The 18529-nt window shown below is 34.9% G+C and overlaps 1 protein-coding gene across 1 annotated transcript in view; it reads right to left on the bottom strand.

Annotated features, from left to right (window-relative positions):
• CTTNBP2 (cortactin binding protein 2) overlaps positions 1 to 18529 on the bottom strand; it is an 86706-nt gene continuing 68177 nt past the window's right edge. The window contains exons 15-23 of the mRNA XM_074827554.1: positions 17165 to 17317; positions 16739 to 16926; positions 13646 to 13824; positions 9979 to 10184; positions 9569 to 9754; positions 7665 to 7725; positions 6644 to 6776; positions 4612 to 4713; positions 1 to 1594 (exon numbers count right to left, since the gene is read on the bottom strand). Coding sequence (XP_074683655.1) covers positions 1349 to 1594; positions 4612 to 4713; positions 6644 to 6776; positions 7665 to 7725; positions 9569 to 9754; positions 9979 to 10184; positions 13646 to 13824; positions 16739 to 16926; positions 17165 to 17317 — 1454 coding nt within the window. The 3' untranslated portion in view covers positions 1 to 1348. The remainder of the gene's footprint in view (positions 1595 to 4611; positions 4714 to 6643; positions 6777 to 7664; positions 7726 to 9568; positions 9755 to 9978; positions 10185 to 13645; positions 13825 to 16738; positions 16927 to 17164; positions 17318 to 18529) is intronic.

Below are 18529 nucleotides of genomic sequence, written 5' to 3' on the forward strand. Positions count from 1 at the left end.
TGCAGTACAAAAATTTTATTGACATGAGTTTGGGATGACTGTTTTACATATAAAGGTGAAGCGTTAGGAAAGAGTTAGGTAATCCTTTTCTCTTCCAGGCTTGATTTGAGAAAAACGCTACTTTGGAAATTATAGGCATGACCATGTTACTGTCCATAGCTCCCCAAACCATCTCCTGGGAGCCCATCGGAAGGCATCTAAGTCTGATCTGAAGAAAACTCCACACTTTCCTCTGCCTACCAGGTGAGGTAGCGAGACAACGAGCATTTCCGCATTCTTACACTTCACAAGCATATAACTGTAGCTACTGTCAGGAAAGCCTAGGAAAATACTCCCTTTGTAGAAACTCTCCCTCATGGGAACATGATCTACCTCTGTAGTGAGGGGGAAATGATAAAGACTTAATTTTAACTGCAACTCAAGTATCATTTCACAGCAATTACATCTTAAAGCCACAACAGAAATTGATAATTACATAGTAACTCATGTTATCGCTACTACATTATCTCTGATAATACTGTAGTTAAGCTTGTGCTCAAATTCCTTTTCAGTAAAATCTGTTTCTGTAAAACACTATTATTTCTTGGATACTCTTAAAACACTAATGAAGTATATAAAAGTTTTTACAGTATACAAGAAAAAACTAAGTTAATAAATGATCACATTTTCTTCAATTCTATCAAAGAATAAGAGTCTGAGAAAAATAACTTTTATTGCATTTTAATTTCTCAATCTCTTTCCTTTTTTAAAAGGTAAAAGTTATAACGGAAATTCATGACATTTTAGATGAAGAGAAGCTTGGGAGAAACAAAATCACAATTCAGCAGGCAGATGATGGAGAAATCAAAGTATTTAATATGGCTTGTAGCTGAAAGTAATTGATCTGCATTTCCAATCATTGTAGTTATTGCCACATTCCATTAATTGTTCATTAAGTGAAGATAAAAACATGTCTTTAAAATGCATGTACAATAGCTTTAAGCCATTGCTGTACATATTGTGCAACTCATCTGAATGCAGTTTAACACGTGAACTTAATAGAATATATTTATGTACAGTATATACACAAACAGAATCCTGTGGTAATACCCCTGAAGATTATCATTTAAACGAGTAATTTTCATAATAAAAGAAGAAAAAAAAATCTATGAAGGTGGCAAAACTGCCCATTTCTGAAGTTCAAATCAATATAATTTCTAGCTGATTTACATAGAAATAAAACTGTGGTCCTGTACAAACTTTACATTACAGGGAAACAGTTTATTTTAAAAAAATATTTACATATTTGAGTACTTGGTTCTTTGCAATAGAGATTATATGAACACAGAAAATTGTATGGTAGGCAGGTTTATTTATTAGGTTTTTCTATTTGTTCTTTTTTGTGCAAATTCCAAATCTCTCTTTTTGTGTTATTATCTGCCTCTATTTGCCTTGTATTACTGCTGCTGCTTTTTTTAGTATTCTGAGAAGGCTGGGTGACTTTACTTCTAGGAACAGGAAGAAAAGATTTAACTCTTGAAACACCCAACTCTGTCTTTGATCTACTGTTGCTGCTTTCCACAGTTCGACTGCTGCTGAGAGGACGCATTCCATCCTATGAATAAAAAAAAGCATTTTCTGTATTAATAATTATTGCCGTTTGACCTGAAAAACAATCAACCAACCCTACTAGCCCCAGAGAACCTTTGTTATTTACAGTCTTTTGCAGTTTAATATGACAGCTTCTTACTGCTTGGTGAACAAACTATGGCATTTTTTTGCTTTTTGACTGAAAGGCAAGCAATATCATCAAGATCTTACAACACCAAAATAAGTCAACAGGGTTTTCGCATTACCATTGAAAAAAACTTAAATTTGATTCTCAGATGTCTCAATTTCAGGAGTACCCAAATAAAAAATACATGTTCTTTCTTTCATTATTGTGGAAAAATGCAGCTGGAGCCACAGCTAAAAGGGAAAAATGGAAAATTAGGTAGTTATGAGCAAAGAATCCAGCTTTACAGCTTCAATAAAGATACTCACTTTTTTGTACCATCAAGGCCATAAATAAAACAACATAATCATGATGAAAATAATACTTCAATAACAGAAGTTGAAATACTAGTTACATTTTTATCCATAATCTTATAGATTGCTTTCTTATAAATTAGAGTTTAGCATCTCAAATTATTTATGCTAAGAAGCTACATTCTTAAAAACTGGTCTATACTATATTCACCCACCCAAATTTAGATACCTAAACTGCCAAAGTCAGGTATGTTGTCACTTTTTGTTCCTTTATAGTCAAGGAGAAAGAGGTTAGTTAAGCCATTTTATGATGGTCACTAACATATATCTTTCATGAGAGATGCTTACTTTTCCACTGACAGGAAAGAGAATTAGGACCCTCTGAACAGCAATATTAAAAAGTTGATTTTCACCATCAGCTATGCTCTTCATATAAAGGTTGGTGGCATGAAAACAGATTATTCACCACTGTTATTTCTTATTAAAACTTTTAAATCAATTTGTTTGTATAGTGGATTGAAGATTTTGCATCTCTTATCAGGTTTCTCTTTCTCCTTCACATACTTGAAAACAGTTTTTCTTCCAGGCAATTAAATAAAATACAATGATGGGTTTGCTGCCCTTTTAAGTAATTTGTCTTATTACTGTTGGTAAGATCTCTTCTGCTTATTGAGTTTTGCTTTTGTTACCTAAAGAATTCTACTTACTTTCAGAAAAGGATGCTTTTCTAATCCCAAACTCTTTTTTAAACACCAGTTCTTGCAGCTGCATAGGTTTATTATTGTTACAATTGCCCCTAAAAGTTTGACTTCTGCTTCCAAACTAAGACTGTGCTCTTCTAGATTTTTGATAAATTTTCTGTAGTAATGACTAAATTTAGAAACAAAGCTTGTCATTCTATTAGATCTCTTTCCCCTCTAGCAAAAGGTTGGGTTTTGTTTCCTTCATTTTGGCCAACATTTGCCCACAAAGATATGGGAAATCCATTTTTTTTTATTCTGTATGAAATCTTTTGACTAAGTTCTTCAAAAAACTCAAAGATAGCTAAGCTCGTCTATCTCTGAAGTCAATATGCTTTACATTGTTAGAAGGAATTTTAAAAGGAAAAAGTTCACTAGGAAAAATTTACAGTAGGAATGGGTAGGTCAGCTTACCAAATTATACAGGCATCACTACTACGTGAAGCTCTGATTTGCAATGTCTGAAATGAATGTGTTTTAGAGAAATATTTAAAAGCAGTATATCTAAATGTGAATCTGCAATGTTAAAATTGTTTCCATTAGCAGAGACTGTTCTCTGGATTTTAAGTAAAATTACAGAAAATATTCTAACAGTTTGCATATTTCGATATGAAAAAATAGGAAGGTAAGGGTGGTAAGTCATCTCATGCAGCTTTAGCTTTTTTAATGCTTAGGTGTGCAAGTTAAACTATTTTCAGGGCTACTTCATTGTACCTGCAGAAAATAGACAGTGTCTCTAGAAAACAGTTTATCACAGTCAGGTAAAAGCATCTGGACTGGACTCTAGAGGACCCCTATCAAGGGAATATAGATGACATTCTGCCCTGGCTAAGCTTAATTGAGCCGTGTGCTCAGAAGCTCTCTTGATGTTCAAAAACACAAGGAGCAAGGCAGAAAAGGGAAAAAAGTGTAACAAGAGAGAAAGCAATAATTTTTACTTTATTATCCAAAGAATGAAAACTAAGCAGGATATAATTACATCTTCATATTTAGTGGGGATGTTAGCACTCACAAACAATTATTTGAATTTCTCAAAAGAAGAAGATAGTGGACCTATTATATCTTGCAGTCGTATTCAGTTTATCTTTCCACTCTGAAACTGCTCTGAAGTTAGTAAAGTTTGTTTACATTTAGACTATTTTTTCCCCAAATCACCAAACTTATAACAGAGGGTTTCTTTTGATTTCTCATAAATAATATGGCAAGACAAGTGTATATTACAATAAATAGCTAGGTAGAAAAAAGAAACTGAATGCCCCTTTGAAAAAAAATGCTATTCTTCACAAACTCCAGTAATATCATGTCTTCTCAAAATTTCTACCACTGAGACCTTTGACACCAGAGCAGCTCAATTCTACTTAGATAACAACACATAGGAAAACAGTGGTTTGAAATCATATATATGTGGGTAATCACTACCAAAAAAATGGTAGAAAAAATAAACCAGGAGCCACCAATTTTACATCAAGAATTTTAAAAAGTTTTGCGTTCTTGCAACCTTACTGAATAACATTAATTGGGGGGGGAAAAATTAACCCGGGGCTTTTATTTCTCTCAATATCTGATGCAAATGACTTATAATGTCAAAGTAATGTCAACAATACTTGCCCTAGGGAGATGGCTTTATGTAAACATGAAAACTGAAGCAAATACATCCATTGTTTAATAAATCTTTAGTTTCCATTAGGACACATGGAAGAAACTTGGCATGGTGTGTCTAGCAAGTTTCCTAAGAATCATGACAGTTTATTCTTGTAATAAACAGGGCACTGGAACACTAATTCTTTGGATCCAATCAGGAATTCAGATTCTGGAGAAACTCAAGATACCTTCCCTATCCTACAACAAAACTTGTTTCACCTACCTTTTGTGCTGTTGTGTTACTTGGGTTAGTACCACTTGCTGAAAATACAGGATTGTTCTGAGAGTTATTGAACATCAATAACTCATCCTTAGAATCTGCAATCTAAAAACGATAAGAAAATGGGGATTTTTTTAGTTATTCAAAGCAGAGATTTTGTTTCAATTTGCCAAATTTTGTAGTCTTGATTTTATTTTCATTTAGTTTCTGTGCAATGCAATGCAGAAATATCCAAAGAATGATTAAAATATCTTTCCTTGAGTGTGTTTGTAGGAGATGGGAGATAAAGAGAGAGATTTCACACTGACTATTATCAGAGGAAGATTAAACATATATTTCCAGAGCAATACTACTCAGTGGAGCCTAAGGGCAGTTTCCCATTACATTTTATCCAGCCCCAAGAATATCACAGAAAAGAATGATCCTTTTCTCTTCCTACTGCCATGTTTCTTCCCTGCTATTTTCCATCAAACCTTGTGACCCTGCAATAGCAGATAGAGTCTGATCAGCCTTCCGTCCTCACTGAAAACTAGGAATTTTATCCTGGGGCAAGCTGATCCAGTTCAGCTCCGCAACTGCAAAAGTACTCAATCCCAATGTAACAGAGGCAGCAGGAACATGTTTGAACGAAAGGGCCAATTTGAGAGTAGAAGTACTTATTCTGATGGCAGCCTGAAATTACATTACACAAAGAAAACATGCAATAGCACCCTTACTTCTGTAAGCTCTACCAGGCAGCTAGGACTTAACAACAGAAATTCCAGCCATAGATGGTTCCACCCATGGTGAGGAAACTGAACAAAAGACAGTGACATCTATCTTCTTCCTTATCTAACCCATATTTCCTTGAATTGTCAACAACAAGCAATTACATTTTACATGTTATTAAACACAATTTTAAGTTGGTTACCATTTCTTTAAGCACATCCCATTCTTTGAAGGATAGATATGGTAAATCTCTGCTGATTAGCTTGCCAGCTTGGTGCCTATGACTCATGCAAGCACTGTAAATACTTCAAAAAAAACCCCATCCAAAACAAAACACCATAATAAAGGATTTCATTAAATAGGCTGAAAATCTTCCCAAACACAGTATTTCTTTTTTTAATACAAACTTGGTTGACTTCTAAGAATAAACAGAATACTTAATAAAGCAAAACTAATAGAACTGCTGTTCAGGGAGATCCTAGAGGATGTAATGCAGAGCCTAACTGGACAACAGCCTAAGACTGACTCTAGCTGTGTTTCAAAAGATATGGAACAGCTGCTCCGGTGTGAACGCAGCCTGCTGTCACACCCACCTACTGCAGCTGTGCTAGGAGGAAAGAAGGAAACGAATAAATAGCTACAGCTAGAGAGAGAGCTGGATGCTTTTGGTGTAGAAGGAAAAATGAGAGAGATCCATGGCCCCACGCTCTGCTCCAACAGGCCTCCCATAACCACCCACAACCCATTCCAACATAGAACTTAGCCCCAAACCTATGAGACTCGCGAGCATCCTTTACCCTCTTCTGCCACTGTTAAAGAAGAATGAGGCCAATCCATTCTTTCTTGCTTGGGCAGCAAAACTGCATTTCGCCTACACAGCAGAGGAGCTTTGAGACTGTTCTGTGATAGCTAATGGGTTTACATTAAAGAAACCAAATGTGCAATGCATATTAGGAAAAATTTTCTATGTCTTTAAGACTGCAAAACAGTTTCCCAGTGGAAGCAATGATAGCATGAAAGATAACACGGGGAATAATAACGCAGAGAAAACTATTGTTGCTAGCATTTATGAACTTATAAATTTCAGTCTCAACTGCAAAAATCTCTACAAGAAAAAATAGTGAAGGTGTAATTTAAAATAATGTATATTAAACCAGAATACTTATCCTCAAATGTATAATTTATTAGTTGACTTTGGCTTATTCCCAAATAATTTAATTACTTTATTCAGTTCAAGCAGTCCTTGTAAATTAAAAATTTATTTTAAACTTGTAGCAAACAACTGCATATGGTAATGACATAAACTATTTAAAAACCTTGTGTTTACCTTGCTTATATCAGGCTCAGATTTGCTGGAACACATACTTTGAAGTTCCTGCACAAGATCTAGTTCATCATCAGAACCAAGGGACAGCCTTTGCTCCAGATTTAACGTTCTCAATTGATCCTTCTCTGAAGATCTGGTTAAAAAAACCCAACACATGGAGAGAACAATTACAATTAAGCTATGAAACAGAATTTTAAAATAAGTATTATACACACCTGAAAAATAGTAATTTCTTTCCAAATGACCTTTACTACCAGAAATAGAAAGAAAATAACATCTAATTAAGTAGCAGCAATAGTTGTCAATATTGTTATATAATAATAGATCTTCATTCTATTCAAATTATTTCCATTCTGAAATTTTAACAAAGGATTCTTCTGCCTACTATCTTCAAAGATTCTCCACTTTTTAAGATGGAGCAATCAATTTTATTCCACTCTGTTTTGGACTTAATTCCAAACACTTAAACCCTGGCATACTGGAAGCATAAATAATCTGTACTCTCCGTGCCTGTGAATATAGTAGAACCAAGGTTTCAAATTGAGGTAAAGTCTCAAATGCAGTTCTCTCTGGCTAATTCGTACGCTTTCTTGGAGAAATTTGTATCATTTTGACGAAAGTGCATGTACTATACCATTTTGAATTGCCATTCAGTAAGCTAAAAGAGCCAGAGGAGTTTTTACAATATAATGCCAGGTGAGAAAAGCGTATGTTTGGCTTTCCATGGCAGAGTAAGTGTTACATAATATTCTTAAGTCATAGACTATTCTGTTACATAAAAAGACATGTAGTGCTGCAAGGCTTGAATTACAGAAATAGATTCTAAAACTATATTGAAGTACATAAATTTTATTTTCTCTCGGAAATTAAAATTAAAAAGGATTCTTTTCTTCAAATGTAGAACCAAAACATTACCAAATACAAACTCTTCATCTATTCATTATAATGTGCTGGTTTACAACACAATTTTATCATCTTTATTGTTTGCTAAGTGTTACAAATACCAGAAATTAAAACTTACTTTGTGGCAAGAGAAGCTCTTTTCCTACAGTTTGGTTGCAACACAGTCTTAGACTTTATACCTGCACAAAAGAGAGATTGACTTATTAGTGTGTTACCATGTGCATTGATTTCTTTATTCTAAAATCTGTGATAAACAGGGAAAAAGTGTTCCCATTTACTGGCTAATTATATCAATAGATTCTGTGAAATATCAGAATACATCCCTTGAAATTGTTCAGAGTAGCATTAGGAACTGCTAAAATGAGAAATGGGGCATGAGTTGCCCAAGCTTTTGTGGAAGACAAAACATGAGGTTTCTGTGCAAGGCACTTGAACCACCCTTACTGGTTCTCTCAAAGAGAAATCACTTGTCAACATGGAAATATTTATGTTTGCTTCATTTAACTAAAATCAAACAACTTACTCTTACTTGGAATCAGTAACAATATTTGATTCTCATAGTCAGAAATGGAAGGCCACTAAAATTAAATTCACCATTCCATTTTTCACTTATATTCAGATATGAACTGGACTCCAAGAACATTCTCAGGTACAAGATACAGTAGCAACCACCCTACTTCAGGTTATATTCATCTGATTTCTTAAATCCTCTTAGCAGGATTAGATAAATTCACAATTCAGACGGAGAACTAGCAATCAAAATCAGGACAGAGTTGCAGTTCAGAAAATGCAGACTTCTTTATGAAAAAGATCCAAAGGGTCTTTTCCAACCTGAATGATTCTATGATTCTAAGAGCTGAAGATATGAATAGCTCAATTTAACATTACAAAGTATCAGGCATCAAGTGTTTCAGTCTTTTATATATGAATTAATTGAGGCTAGAATCTTACTGTTTCTAAAGTGCATGTAAGCCTCTCTCTCTCTAAATACCTTCTTAACTCTTCTCTCTGAAGGAGCTACCTTCATTTTCTGAGAGCAAAATGAGTAATTTGATTTTGTCCTCTAGTTGTTTTCCTGTGCAATATTGTATTCCATTACGGTATTCCTAAGTTTTCCTTTTCGACAGATGTATGCTTTTAGAAGAATGATATGTTGCTTCTGCACATATTCAGATGTTATCCCTGTGTAGTAAATGGCTTGTTAGATGGCTTTTGACCTTGAGGTGAAAAGACATTTCAAAAGTGTCAACTACTAATATAACTTTCAGATTTATACACGCACATAGACCCAGTCATATAAAGCCTTCTTTGTAAAACAGCATTCTGAAAATGATGTGGAAGCTTCTTGAAAACTTTACAGTATCTGTGACTACACAGAATTTTTTGCATTTATTTTTTGCAATTAAAGTGATAATCAAACAAAAATCTTCAATTTAAACCCAAAGATCTCTTCCTTCCACTACAGGGCTTCTAGATTATTCTAATCAATTTAACTAAAAAGACTGAACAAGAGATGCATGATCTGAGGAAGCATGTATTCATTTATTTTTACTTCGATTCAAACAATGGTAATTATTGTAGTGAAGCTATAAAGTATATGTAAAAAACCCCAAAAAGTAGGTATACTGTAAATTAAGTGCAGAACTAAGGAGTACCAATCAAGTATTTAAGCCTTCTCTCATCCGGTATTGAGGAAAAGAATGATAGAGCATCATTCCGTGCAACATGACGTGAAACCACTGCTTAATCTTCCACCATCTGAGCCAAAGTTTACCTCATTATCAGACATTAGGAATGGCATTAGAACAAACAAACAAAAAGCCAAAAATTAATTAGGATACCTCACAGTTCGAAGAAATAATTTTGGGGAAAAAAAGTAAACAATTTTTTACTGGTAAACATAAACATGAGTGTCATTTAATTGAGGATTTTTAGTTCATGACATAGAAGAAAAGTTAGATTCATATCTATGCAGCTTAAATCCCCACACCTTCTTTCAGAATTGAAAATAGAAAGATTTACCTTCAGTATTTGTCTCCTGCTTATTCCATGACTGGGAGGATAAATGGCCTGACTTTTTGCGAGGACTTGTGCTCACTTTTCTCCAAGAAGCATTCTCACCTCTTTTCTTACCACAATTTTTGTAGCTTGAAACCACGGATAAAGGAAAATTTCCTCCCTTAAAATCTGCTATATAATTATCTAGCTCTGAAACAAAAGTAGAACAATGTTAAGAAGTGACTGTTGCAAAAGGTTCTTCTTTGACTACCTTATACAACTACTTAGTTTAGTGACTGTAAATGCTTTTAACCACACAGGTCCCATCATAATTACAGTTATGTTTTATGGAAGTTTTAAAAAAGGAATCAAACAATTAAAAGCCACCTTGTGGCAATGTACAACTACTTGCCTTTCAGACTGTTCACAGTTACCTGTTCTGGGTAGAGGACAGCCATGCAGAACAGCTTTATTTAACAAGATACTCAGAGCAGCTTTAACAACAGCCTGTTGACCTTGGCTAGGATTTTTTTTGGCTATTGCTTGTCCTGGTACAGATGGTCTTTTCACAGAGGCTCTGGAGAGTATTGCTTCTTGAACTCTGGGAGCTATCACAGCATTCCATAACTTGGACATCCACCTGTAGGCAGACAAACAATCCCTTAACTTCAGAGACAATTATCAAACCCCAAGATTTTATACTTTGGGTAGCACATCAGATTTTGCATTTTCAGGAAGCACATATATTTTGGACTTCCTATTGTACCCCATTTCAGAGAGGAACTGATTTTATTTAAGGTAGGGTTTATTTGTTTGTTTTACAATAAACTATTGAACCTAACTTTCTTCAGGTTGCTTTGGCAAACTATTTGCCATTTGATGCTATTCCTCCTTCAGTTAAGGACTATAAAACATCCTTTTCATTTTAAGCCTAAAAGAAAGAACGTCTCAGAAAGATGTGTGTTCATGTATATACAAGAAAAGCCCCTTTCACGTTTGCTAGTGCATGGAGAAATTTCCATGCTTGCAGGTGCTCATTCATAGTCTATTTGATGCCAGCATGGGAAAAAGGAGGTATTCAGTTATGATTGCACCCTTTCGAGTATTCTTTCATTTCCAAACTTGTCCAGTTTACAAGACCTTTCTATTCGTACAGCTGCCTGGCTCTCACTCTCCTTTTGTTTATTTGATCTATGGTGAACTGTGTTTCCCGGATGCTGTGGATTTTCCAGATTGTCTGGTTTAGAGACTGGGTCTGATTACAAAAATTTGAATCAAAGGGACTCTAAGAGAGAAATATTACGTTGATTTAGCACAGAAGTGAAAAATTTGCATTAGGAAATAAATAAATGCTATTTCTTACAGTTTATAGTTCTCAAGGGATAAAGGCTAGGAGTTTCAGGCTTAGGGCTCAGCTCACATTTACAAGAGACATTGAGATAATATTTTTTAGATCAAATCCAACTCTTTTTTTTTCTTTACACTATCTTATGGGAGGAAGATTGTAAGATTTGAGAGTCAGAGGGTTTATATTAAAGGTCTATAAGAAATGATAGACTATAATGCTGTGTTTCAGCTTTGCAGAAATCCATTCAGAAAAAGTGAAGGCTAAAATGTCTGTTTGACTTACAAGAACCATTTTGTTGGATACACTGATACACAGAAGCCATCTTATTATAAAAAAAATATGACTTTTTGGCTTTTTTTTTTTTTAAAGTTAGAATGCATGAATCATTTGATAGATGTATTTTTGGTTAGTTATGAAGCATAAGATTGAGTTTTGATGATATATAACCATGCTACAAAGTGCTGGTATAAGCTTGATAAAAGTTACATTACTTAGAAAAATAATTAGTACAGTTGTTAAAATAAGATATAAAAAATGCATATTGGAGATGTTCCTTGAAGCTTCCTTAGCATAACGCTGTAGATACCATTCCTCATACAGACTGTTCTGCTAGCTGAGTTAAGCTACCAAAATAAACAATTCCTTCCTTTTTAGTAATAAAGAAGTCTATCTCTCCATTTCTGCTTATGTAAGCTTTTGACATTTTGCAATTCTGCTAGTATAAATGGTCAGAAATGAATGCCGCAAAGATAAAATTAATTGAGCCCATTCTAATCTAACAGTTAACAATTGATGAACTCTACAATGCCCTCCTCTCTAAATTCCAACCTGGTATTTAAATTCAGTCTTACATTTGCGCTCATTTTGATCAAGTCCCCAGTTCTTTGACATAGCTGATACTTAGGAAAGGTATAGCACCCCCACATCCCTGAAAAAGAGCTGTAAAGTGAAACTCTTTCCTGTTGGAACATCATTTTTAATTCCCTAGATCAAAACCAAGAAAAAAACGTAGCTAAAATTTTCCTCATTTATTCACTCTACTCTCCAAAACTTGTGAAGCTACATGAAACAGCACACAGCAGGAAACAATTTCCTGTCACGCCTTCTCTCTCCCTTCCCAGCTGCCTCCTTCTACCACTTGCCTCCTGCTAACACTTAGCCCAGAACAAACCCAGTCTGTAGATAGCTGTCTGTCTTAATGAACTGACTCAGTGAAACTTTAATAAATGTAAAAAGCAGCAGAATAGCACAGAAGTGGTTAATTAGATTGAAATAACAGCAACCAGTGAGCTGCTAATTAAAACTAGTTATTGCTAGTTATATGACCACACTGTTGGTCATCATGCTGCTAAACTAAAAGCGTCCAGTAAATGCTTACTGGAGCTGTGCTTTTTAACTCTTTATTAGTGGACAAAAACTACATTAAAATGAGGAGTCAGATGGCATATCACTACTGTAAAAGACATTTTGGGGTTGTGCTCAAGATAAAGCATTGTGAATCCAGCCAAAGTTACATGTGGGAGAAATCCAAACTCAGAAATGAAGGGATCTAAAGAACAGTTTTTCTGTCCTCTACTAATGCCACTGCAATAAATAAATGCTTAAGGTTTCAGAGGATATGATTCAAGATGGAGACAGGTTATAGATGCATGGTATACTTTATTCTTTTTTTTATTTCACAGCACCCATAACATTTCAAGTCAATGTTACATTCACATTTAGACTTTGATAATTACTCTGGATATTAGATAGTCTGCTCTTTTAGAAAAAAAAGGAAAATGATCAAGCAAAATGTATCAAGATCTGCAAACAGAACAAAATATGAGAAAGCCAATACACACATTAAGCAAAGGACCCTGGAAGAAGGATCAGTAGAAACTAGTACAAGAGAGAAAAGTCAGAGAGGGAACAGAAGTGGCAATTCAGGAAATGCTGTGAAGCAGGGTGAAAAAAGTAATGTTGCATTTCCAGAAACCAATGTTATTATTTGAATTCTGAATAAGTTTGAATCTTAATTAGGGGCTCATTACCCATCTAATATAGCCAAGCAATATCTTAGCATAAAATTAATATATTTTAAAATTCTGTAACTATTTCTTGTATCACTTGCTAGCATTTGCAGAGAAGTTGGAATGTGAGCAGATGTTCATGCAATTGTAGGCAAGAAGAGACAAAATTTTCATCATTCTTCTTTTATGTTGCTGGACATCTAACCATATGTATAGCTAAATGTATTTACCTGCCTTATTTACTAAGCTAATACATCTATGAAATTGTAGGTATGTTTAAAAATGATACCAGGTATTAAAAAGAGAGAAATAATTTTCCAAATTTCCCTCATATACAGCTTCAAAAGGAAACTTTACCAACTTCTCAAGACCAGAATTCTTGAATCTTATTTTGGTCTGTTCACTAATGAACAGCTTTCTTGACAGTGCTGTCTTGAAACCTTTAAAGGGTTGAGCAATATTAGCCATTCCAGTACAAGTAATATTTGTGTCAGAAAATAACAGAAAGATCACAGCAAGACTGACTTTCAGCCAATGTTAGAGATGCAGTTTCCACTTGTGTCCTTCAGAATTGCCCTTCTAGTAATTAAATATCAAACAAAAGTTTAAAACTTTCAATAACTTCCACTAAAATACTTTCAAGGTTGCAAAGTCATATTGATTTTGGGAGAAACAGGACTACTAAATTTGTAATAAGCATCTAGCTGGCACTGAACAGTGTCAAACAAGAAACAGAAATCTTACTTCACTGTCACTTGGCCATGCCCTGGCACCACAGGACAAGAGAAGAAATGTTTTGGTCCCATAAGTGCTTCAGGTGCTCCTAGGCGTGACAAGCAAGAATTCAGCTGGTGCCAAACAGCAAGAATCCAGTCTATGATCTTGCACACAGGATCACATGGAGGAGGTACTTTGCCTCTGAACTGAAGAGAGAAAAGATGTTTGACATGACATAAGACCTCTGCTGCAAACACCTTCATTGAAACCCCAAGAAGGCTTGTTTGTTTGTTTTGTTTTTTTTTCCCCAGTATATTGCTATTACAAAAATCAGGAACAGTCAAAAGCTGGTCAAACCTTTCTATGGAGTATATTGCAGACTTGTTGTATTAAAACTTATTTCCCCAACTACACTTTAAAAGACATCTCTTTATCAATTAATTGACATGCCTCTACTTTCTTGTGGGAAACTGAGACACAAATTTGGCAACAGTGCTTTTTCTATGGTGTCTGAGATTAGGTTTACAAGAGATACTTACCATATCCTATGCAATGTATAAGATATAAATAAGGCATATAAAAGAACATACAATCACACTGAAAAGGAATGTCTCATCCAGGCATGTTCTCAGTGGATTTCCATATTGATTTTAGATTTAGTAGTGATGAAGGAAAGATGCCTTTCTCTAAGACTTACATTTTTTAGTATGCCTTGTTAAAGGCAAATTATTTGGTGCCAGAAAAATCATCTGTTTCCATCTGACTCCAAATTACAGTCTTCATCATCCTAATCCTAACATTATCCTCTGGAGCAGTTTGAAGTAAAGGAGCATTAAAAGATGCACTAGGGATAGTATTTGCCAGCACTGAAGCCAGAGCTTCTTGACAAGAGTCTACAGATGAACAATATAAAGTAAATGTAGAAAAACATTTAAACTGTTCCCATATATCTTAATAGTCCAAAATAAGGGGAAAATAGCTTTTCATATGAAAACATGAATATTAAGGCACAAACAAGGTATCAGAATACAGAGCTAGGATCTTTGAAATAGTCTATATTTCAAACAATAAATGTGCTTTTACTTTCCCTTAGATTTTTATAACAGATTAATCTTTCTTCTATTTTTAATTTTGGAATCCACTATTTTAAGCCCCACACCAACTGGCATTTGAGTTTGTGTATGACACATGTATGTATTAAAACAAAAGAAGCACTAGCACACTGGGCATTTTTATTCATTATTTAATTAGCGAAGATACAGGAAAATATGTGGCCTTTGTCTCCATATATGCTTTAGACAAAATAAACTTAATGAGATTACTACTCAAATTCTTTTCAACTTCTGACAGAGGTAGAAACCTATTACATTGTTAAACTCTAACCTATAAGACTAAGGATTGCCTTCAAGCCTAAACAAAATAGCTTGAAAATGGTATCTGTTATATGATGCTGCACGTTCTGGTAGCCAAAGCAGTTTGGCAGAGTAAGTTTGATCCAGTCTTTTTGAACAAATCAGAATACCACTGCTTCTGCAATTGTCTGCATTACTATATTTCTTGGCCTTGTGCTCAACTGAAGACAGTCCTTCTCTTTGATCTTGAATGATCTACGATCAAAGTGTTTCTGTCCTTTTATAAAGGGGCTTAGATCACTAGATGTTGTCCAGTGTAGGCTTGAGTATACAATATTTTTCCTCAAGAGGATGGAGGAGAATTCTGCCACATACTTTTATTGTACTGTCCTCTGGCCTATACCTCATTCTAGCACTATAGCATATCTGCAAGATACCAGCTTCAAACAACCCACCTACTTGCCTACAGACAATTGCTACCCTCCCCCTCCCCCTTTGCAAGGATTCTGGAAACCATTCATACCCTCAACCAGACAACCACTCATAATGGTTCCAGTTTACTATATCTGTAGGGACTCAACGATTTAAAGCACATGGGGAAAAAACAAAACATTGTTTCATGCAGAAAAAAGTACTTATAAATAACTATGCACCTGAAAAAAGTAACCTACAAAAAGTAATCTATTAAGAGTTTCACTGATACATTTCACATGATTCTTTTTTTATATTCTGTATTCCTGTTCTTGCTATTAAAGAACACCTAGGAATGTTTCTAAATTTCATTATTATCATAACTGAAATGTTCATTTACCACACATTTCCTCTTTAGGGTCTCTTTGAATAAATAAGCTTTTATAGATGAGAACTGTGGCACAGGGTACAGGACATGACATCCCTAAGGATACCCAAGATACATACAGCTGAACACTCAGAACCGACAGTAGGTCTCTTGTCCCAGACCAGGACTCTACTACTGACAGTTTTTTCTATTAGTAGAACAATCTCCCTTTTTAAGTCTGTTCAAAACTCTGCTGCCAAGATTATTTTCCTTTGCAGCTGTTTCGATTAAACTCCCCCTCCCACGTCTAACACTGCCTGTCTGCAATAGCTGCTATCACACTGGAATGGTTTTCTTCCAAATAACTTCCGAAATTCCACAATTCTGTGTTTGCCCACATCTTTCTTTTCATTTTCCAACCTCCATTTATTTATTCATGTTAAAACAGTCTTCCCATCTTTATTCTCTTTTGGACTTTTACTCCAGCTTCAGCAGGCCTATTGGCTCAAAACAACTTCCCTATTGATATATATTCATCCCTCTTTCCTCTTGGATTTGAAAATCATGAAAACTCTTTTTGCTGCTTAAAACTTAGACAATACACACAGGACATATAACTATCTTATTTTAGATATATAGAACAAATTCCTTGAGAAAGGGATTCTGTGTTTGCTGTACAGATTCTTACTATCATGCTCACAAAGAAGATTAAAAATTACTGAGGGATGTTTTCATACAGTCGATAAGCAAGTATCCACAGTATCATTATTTGCAGCCAACCTGTGTGCTTATGCTAACCAGCCATAAGACAGTTAAAGCCATAACCTTTCTATACGAGGCCAAGCACAACATTTACAGATACACAGCCCATATCTTCCCAGGAATGTTTTTTTTCCTGAAACAACTTAGTTATCTGCTCAGCTTTTAACATTACCATTGTACATAGACCTAGTGATGAACAAAATTGCTGAAGCCGATTCAAGTTCTTACCTTGTTTATAACTTTTCTTCTTAAAAACCTTTGAAGCAAGCCATGCATTGGTTCCCCATCCCACCTAAGTTGAACCCAGCGGAAATGCTGCTGAACCAGCAGGTCAGAGCCATGAAGATGACACTTCACAATTGTCCCCAGTAAAAAGCAGTTCTCATGAAAGTAAAAGGCACCAGAAACTCCATTTGCTAAAAATGAACCATAAAACATTTTACCGAAATACTCAAAGCTTTGGCATGATTTCATATAAAAGCAAGAAACAGTGGCATAATTAGAAAGAAAAAAAAAAGCACCAAAAATTAGCCATAAAACATAAAATATAAAACCTGAACAAATTACATTTTTTGCCTGTTCTCTGTTTATCATGTATTAGAATACAACTGTACTGTAGTAAAAACATTTCTCTATCCTAAATTCTTTAAATACCTCTTTGAATAGTGCAAGGATTTTCCGAACTCCGATTCTCAAGAGGTGCCAGAAAATCTCCTAGTAATTCAGATAAAGAAGCTCTCTCCAGATTTTCTAAAATCACAATGGTTGTCTTGTTTACGGGAGGCTGTTTAACTGGGACCAGACAAGCTGAAATATAAAAATCCCATTAATGTCTACTTATGAAAATTTATTTTTATTTACGTATACAGCTTTTACTGCTAGTAATGCAACAAAGGAATTTTTAAAAATTTTTTGCCTTTTAACTTGTTCATAGAAGCAGACTGTATAATATGTTCAAAACTGGAAACATAAAATCAAACAATGGAAAGAATATGATAATGTACAATAAGAAAAAAATGGAAAACTATTATTAAAATAAATTCCTGAAATGGCTATAATGGGATCTTCATAGATAAGAAGGATTTCAGCAGACTGAAAATAAATACAACAGAGAAGATAGCAAAGAGCTCTGAAAGCATTTCTTTCATTTACTGTACTACATCTTAAACTTTTAGCACGTACTCTTCACACCATGTAGTGAGAAAAGGATTCAGAATATTCCATGTTTGTAAGAAACTTAATCATTCTGTGAGACTGTTTATTTGTTTGCTACTATCCTCTCTTCAAAACCTCCTGCAATATCTTTAAGAATCACCCAAATAATCAGAGCTAGTTTGAAGCACAAAAAGTAGCACCTGAACCTAATAGGCATTAAAATAATATATATCCTTTTTTCACATTTCAGATATTTTCCTTCATTTTTCCTGATTTTAATATCTTATTGCCTAAAAAAGATACAGCCTTTGCAAGTGCTCCTGTAACACTAAATCCCAGATGCTTCTGTAATACAAATATTAAACAAAACACTTGTCTTGAGCTTTTGTTCATGAGCGCAGATGCTGTCAGAGGAGACTGTGCCTTGCATTTTTTCACAACTTTTTGAAGGTAGTACTAAAGATGGTCATTAAGGAAAATGAGTAATAGAGCAAAACTACAGCAACTGGCTGTAGCTGATGATTGCTATTTATTTGCAGTTTCCTGAATACTACTGCCCTGTTTTACTAAGAGGATATAACTGGATAGAAGGCCAGGTACCTCTTCTGTGTCTGATGGAACCATTTAGAGAGAGGAGTGGAGTGCTCTCCTAGGAGAGGAGATGCAGCAGAACAGTGGGGCAAGAAGCAGGCAGAAAAATGGGAGACTCAACCAGCAGCCCAGTGCTGAAATGCAAACAGACTACTAAGAAGTCTGTTGCTGACACAGAGTAATGCAGCCCAAAATAGAAGCTTTCCTAAGAGACAGTGGCTAGTAAACAAACCAGACTATGAATGATTTTCTCGCCTGCAGGTCAAACACCAG

This window comes from Strix aluco, chromosome 5 (genome assembly GCF_031877795.1).
Source record: "Strix aluco isolate bStrAlu1 chromosome 5, bStrAlu1.hap1, whole genome shotgun sequence".
Lineage (NCBI taxonomy): Eukaryota > Metazoa > Chordata > Aves > Strigiformes > Strigidae > Strix > Strix aluco.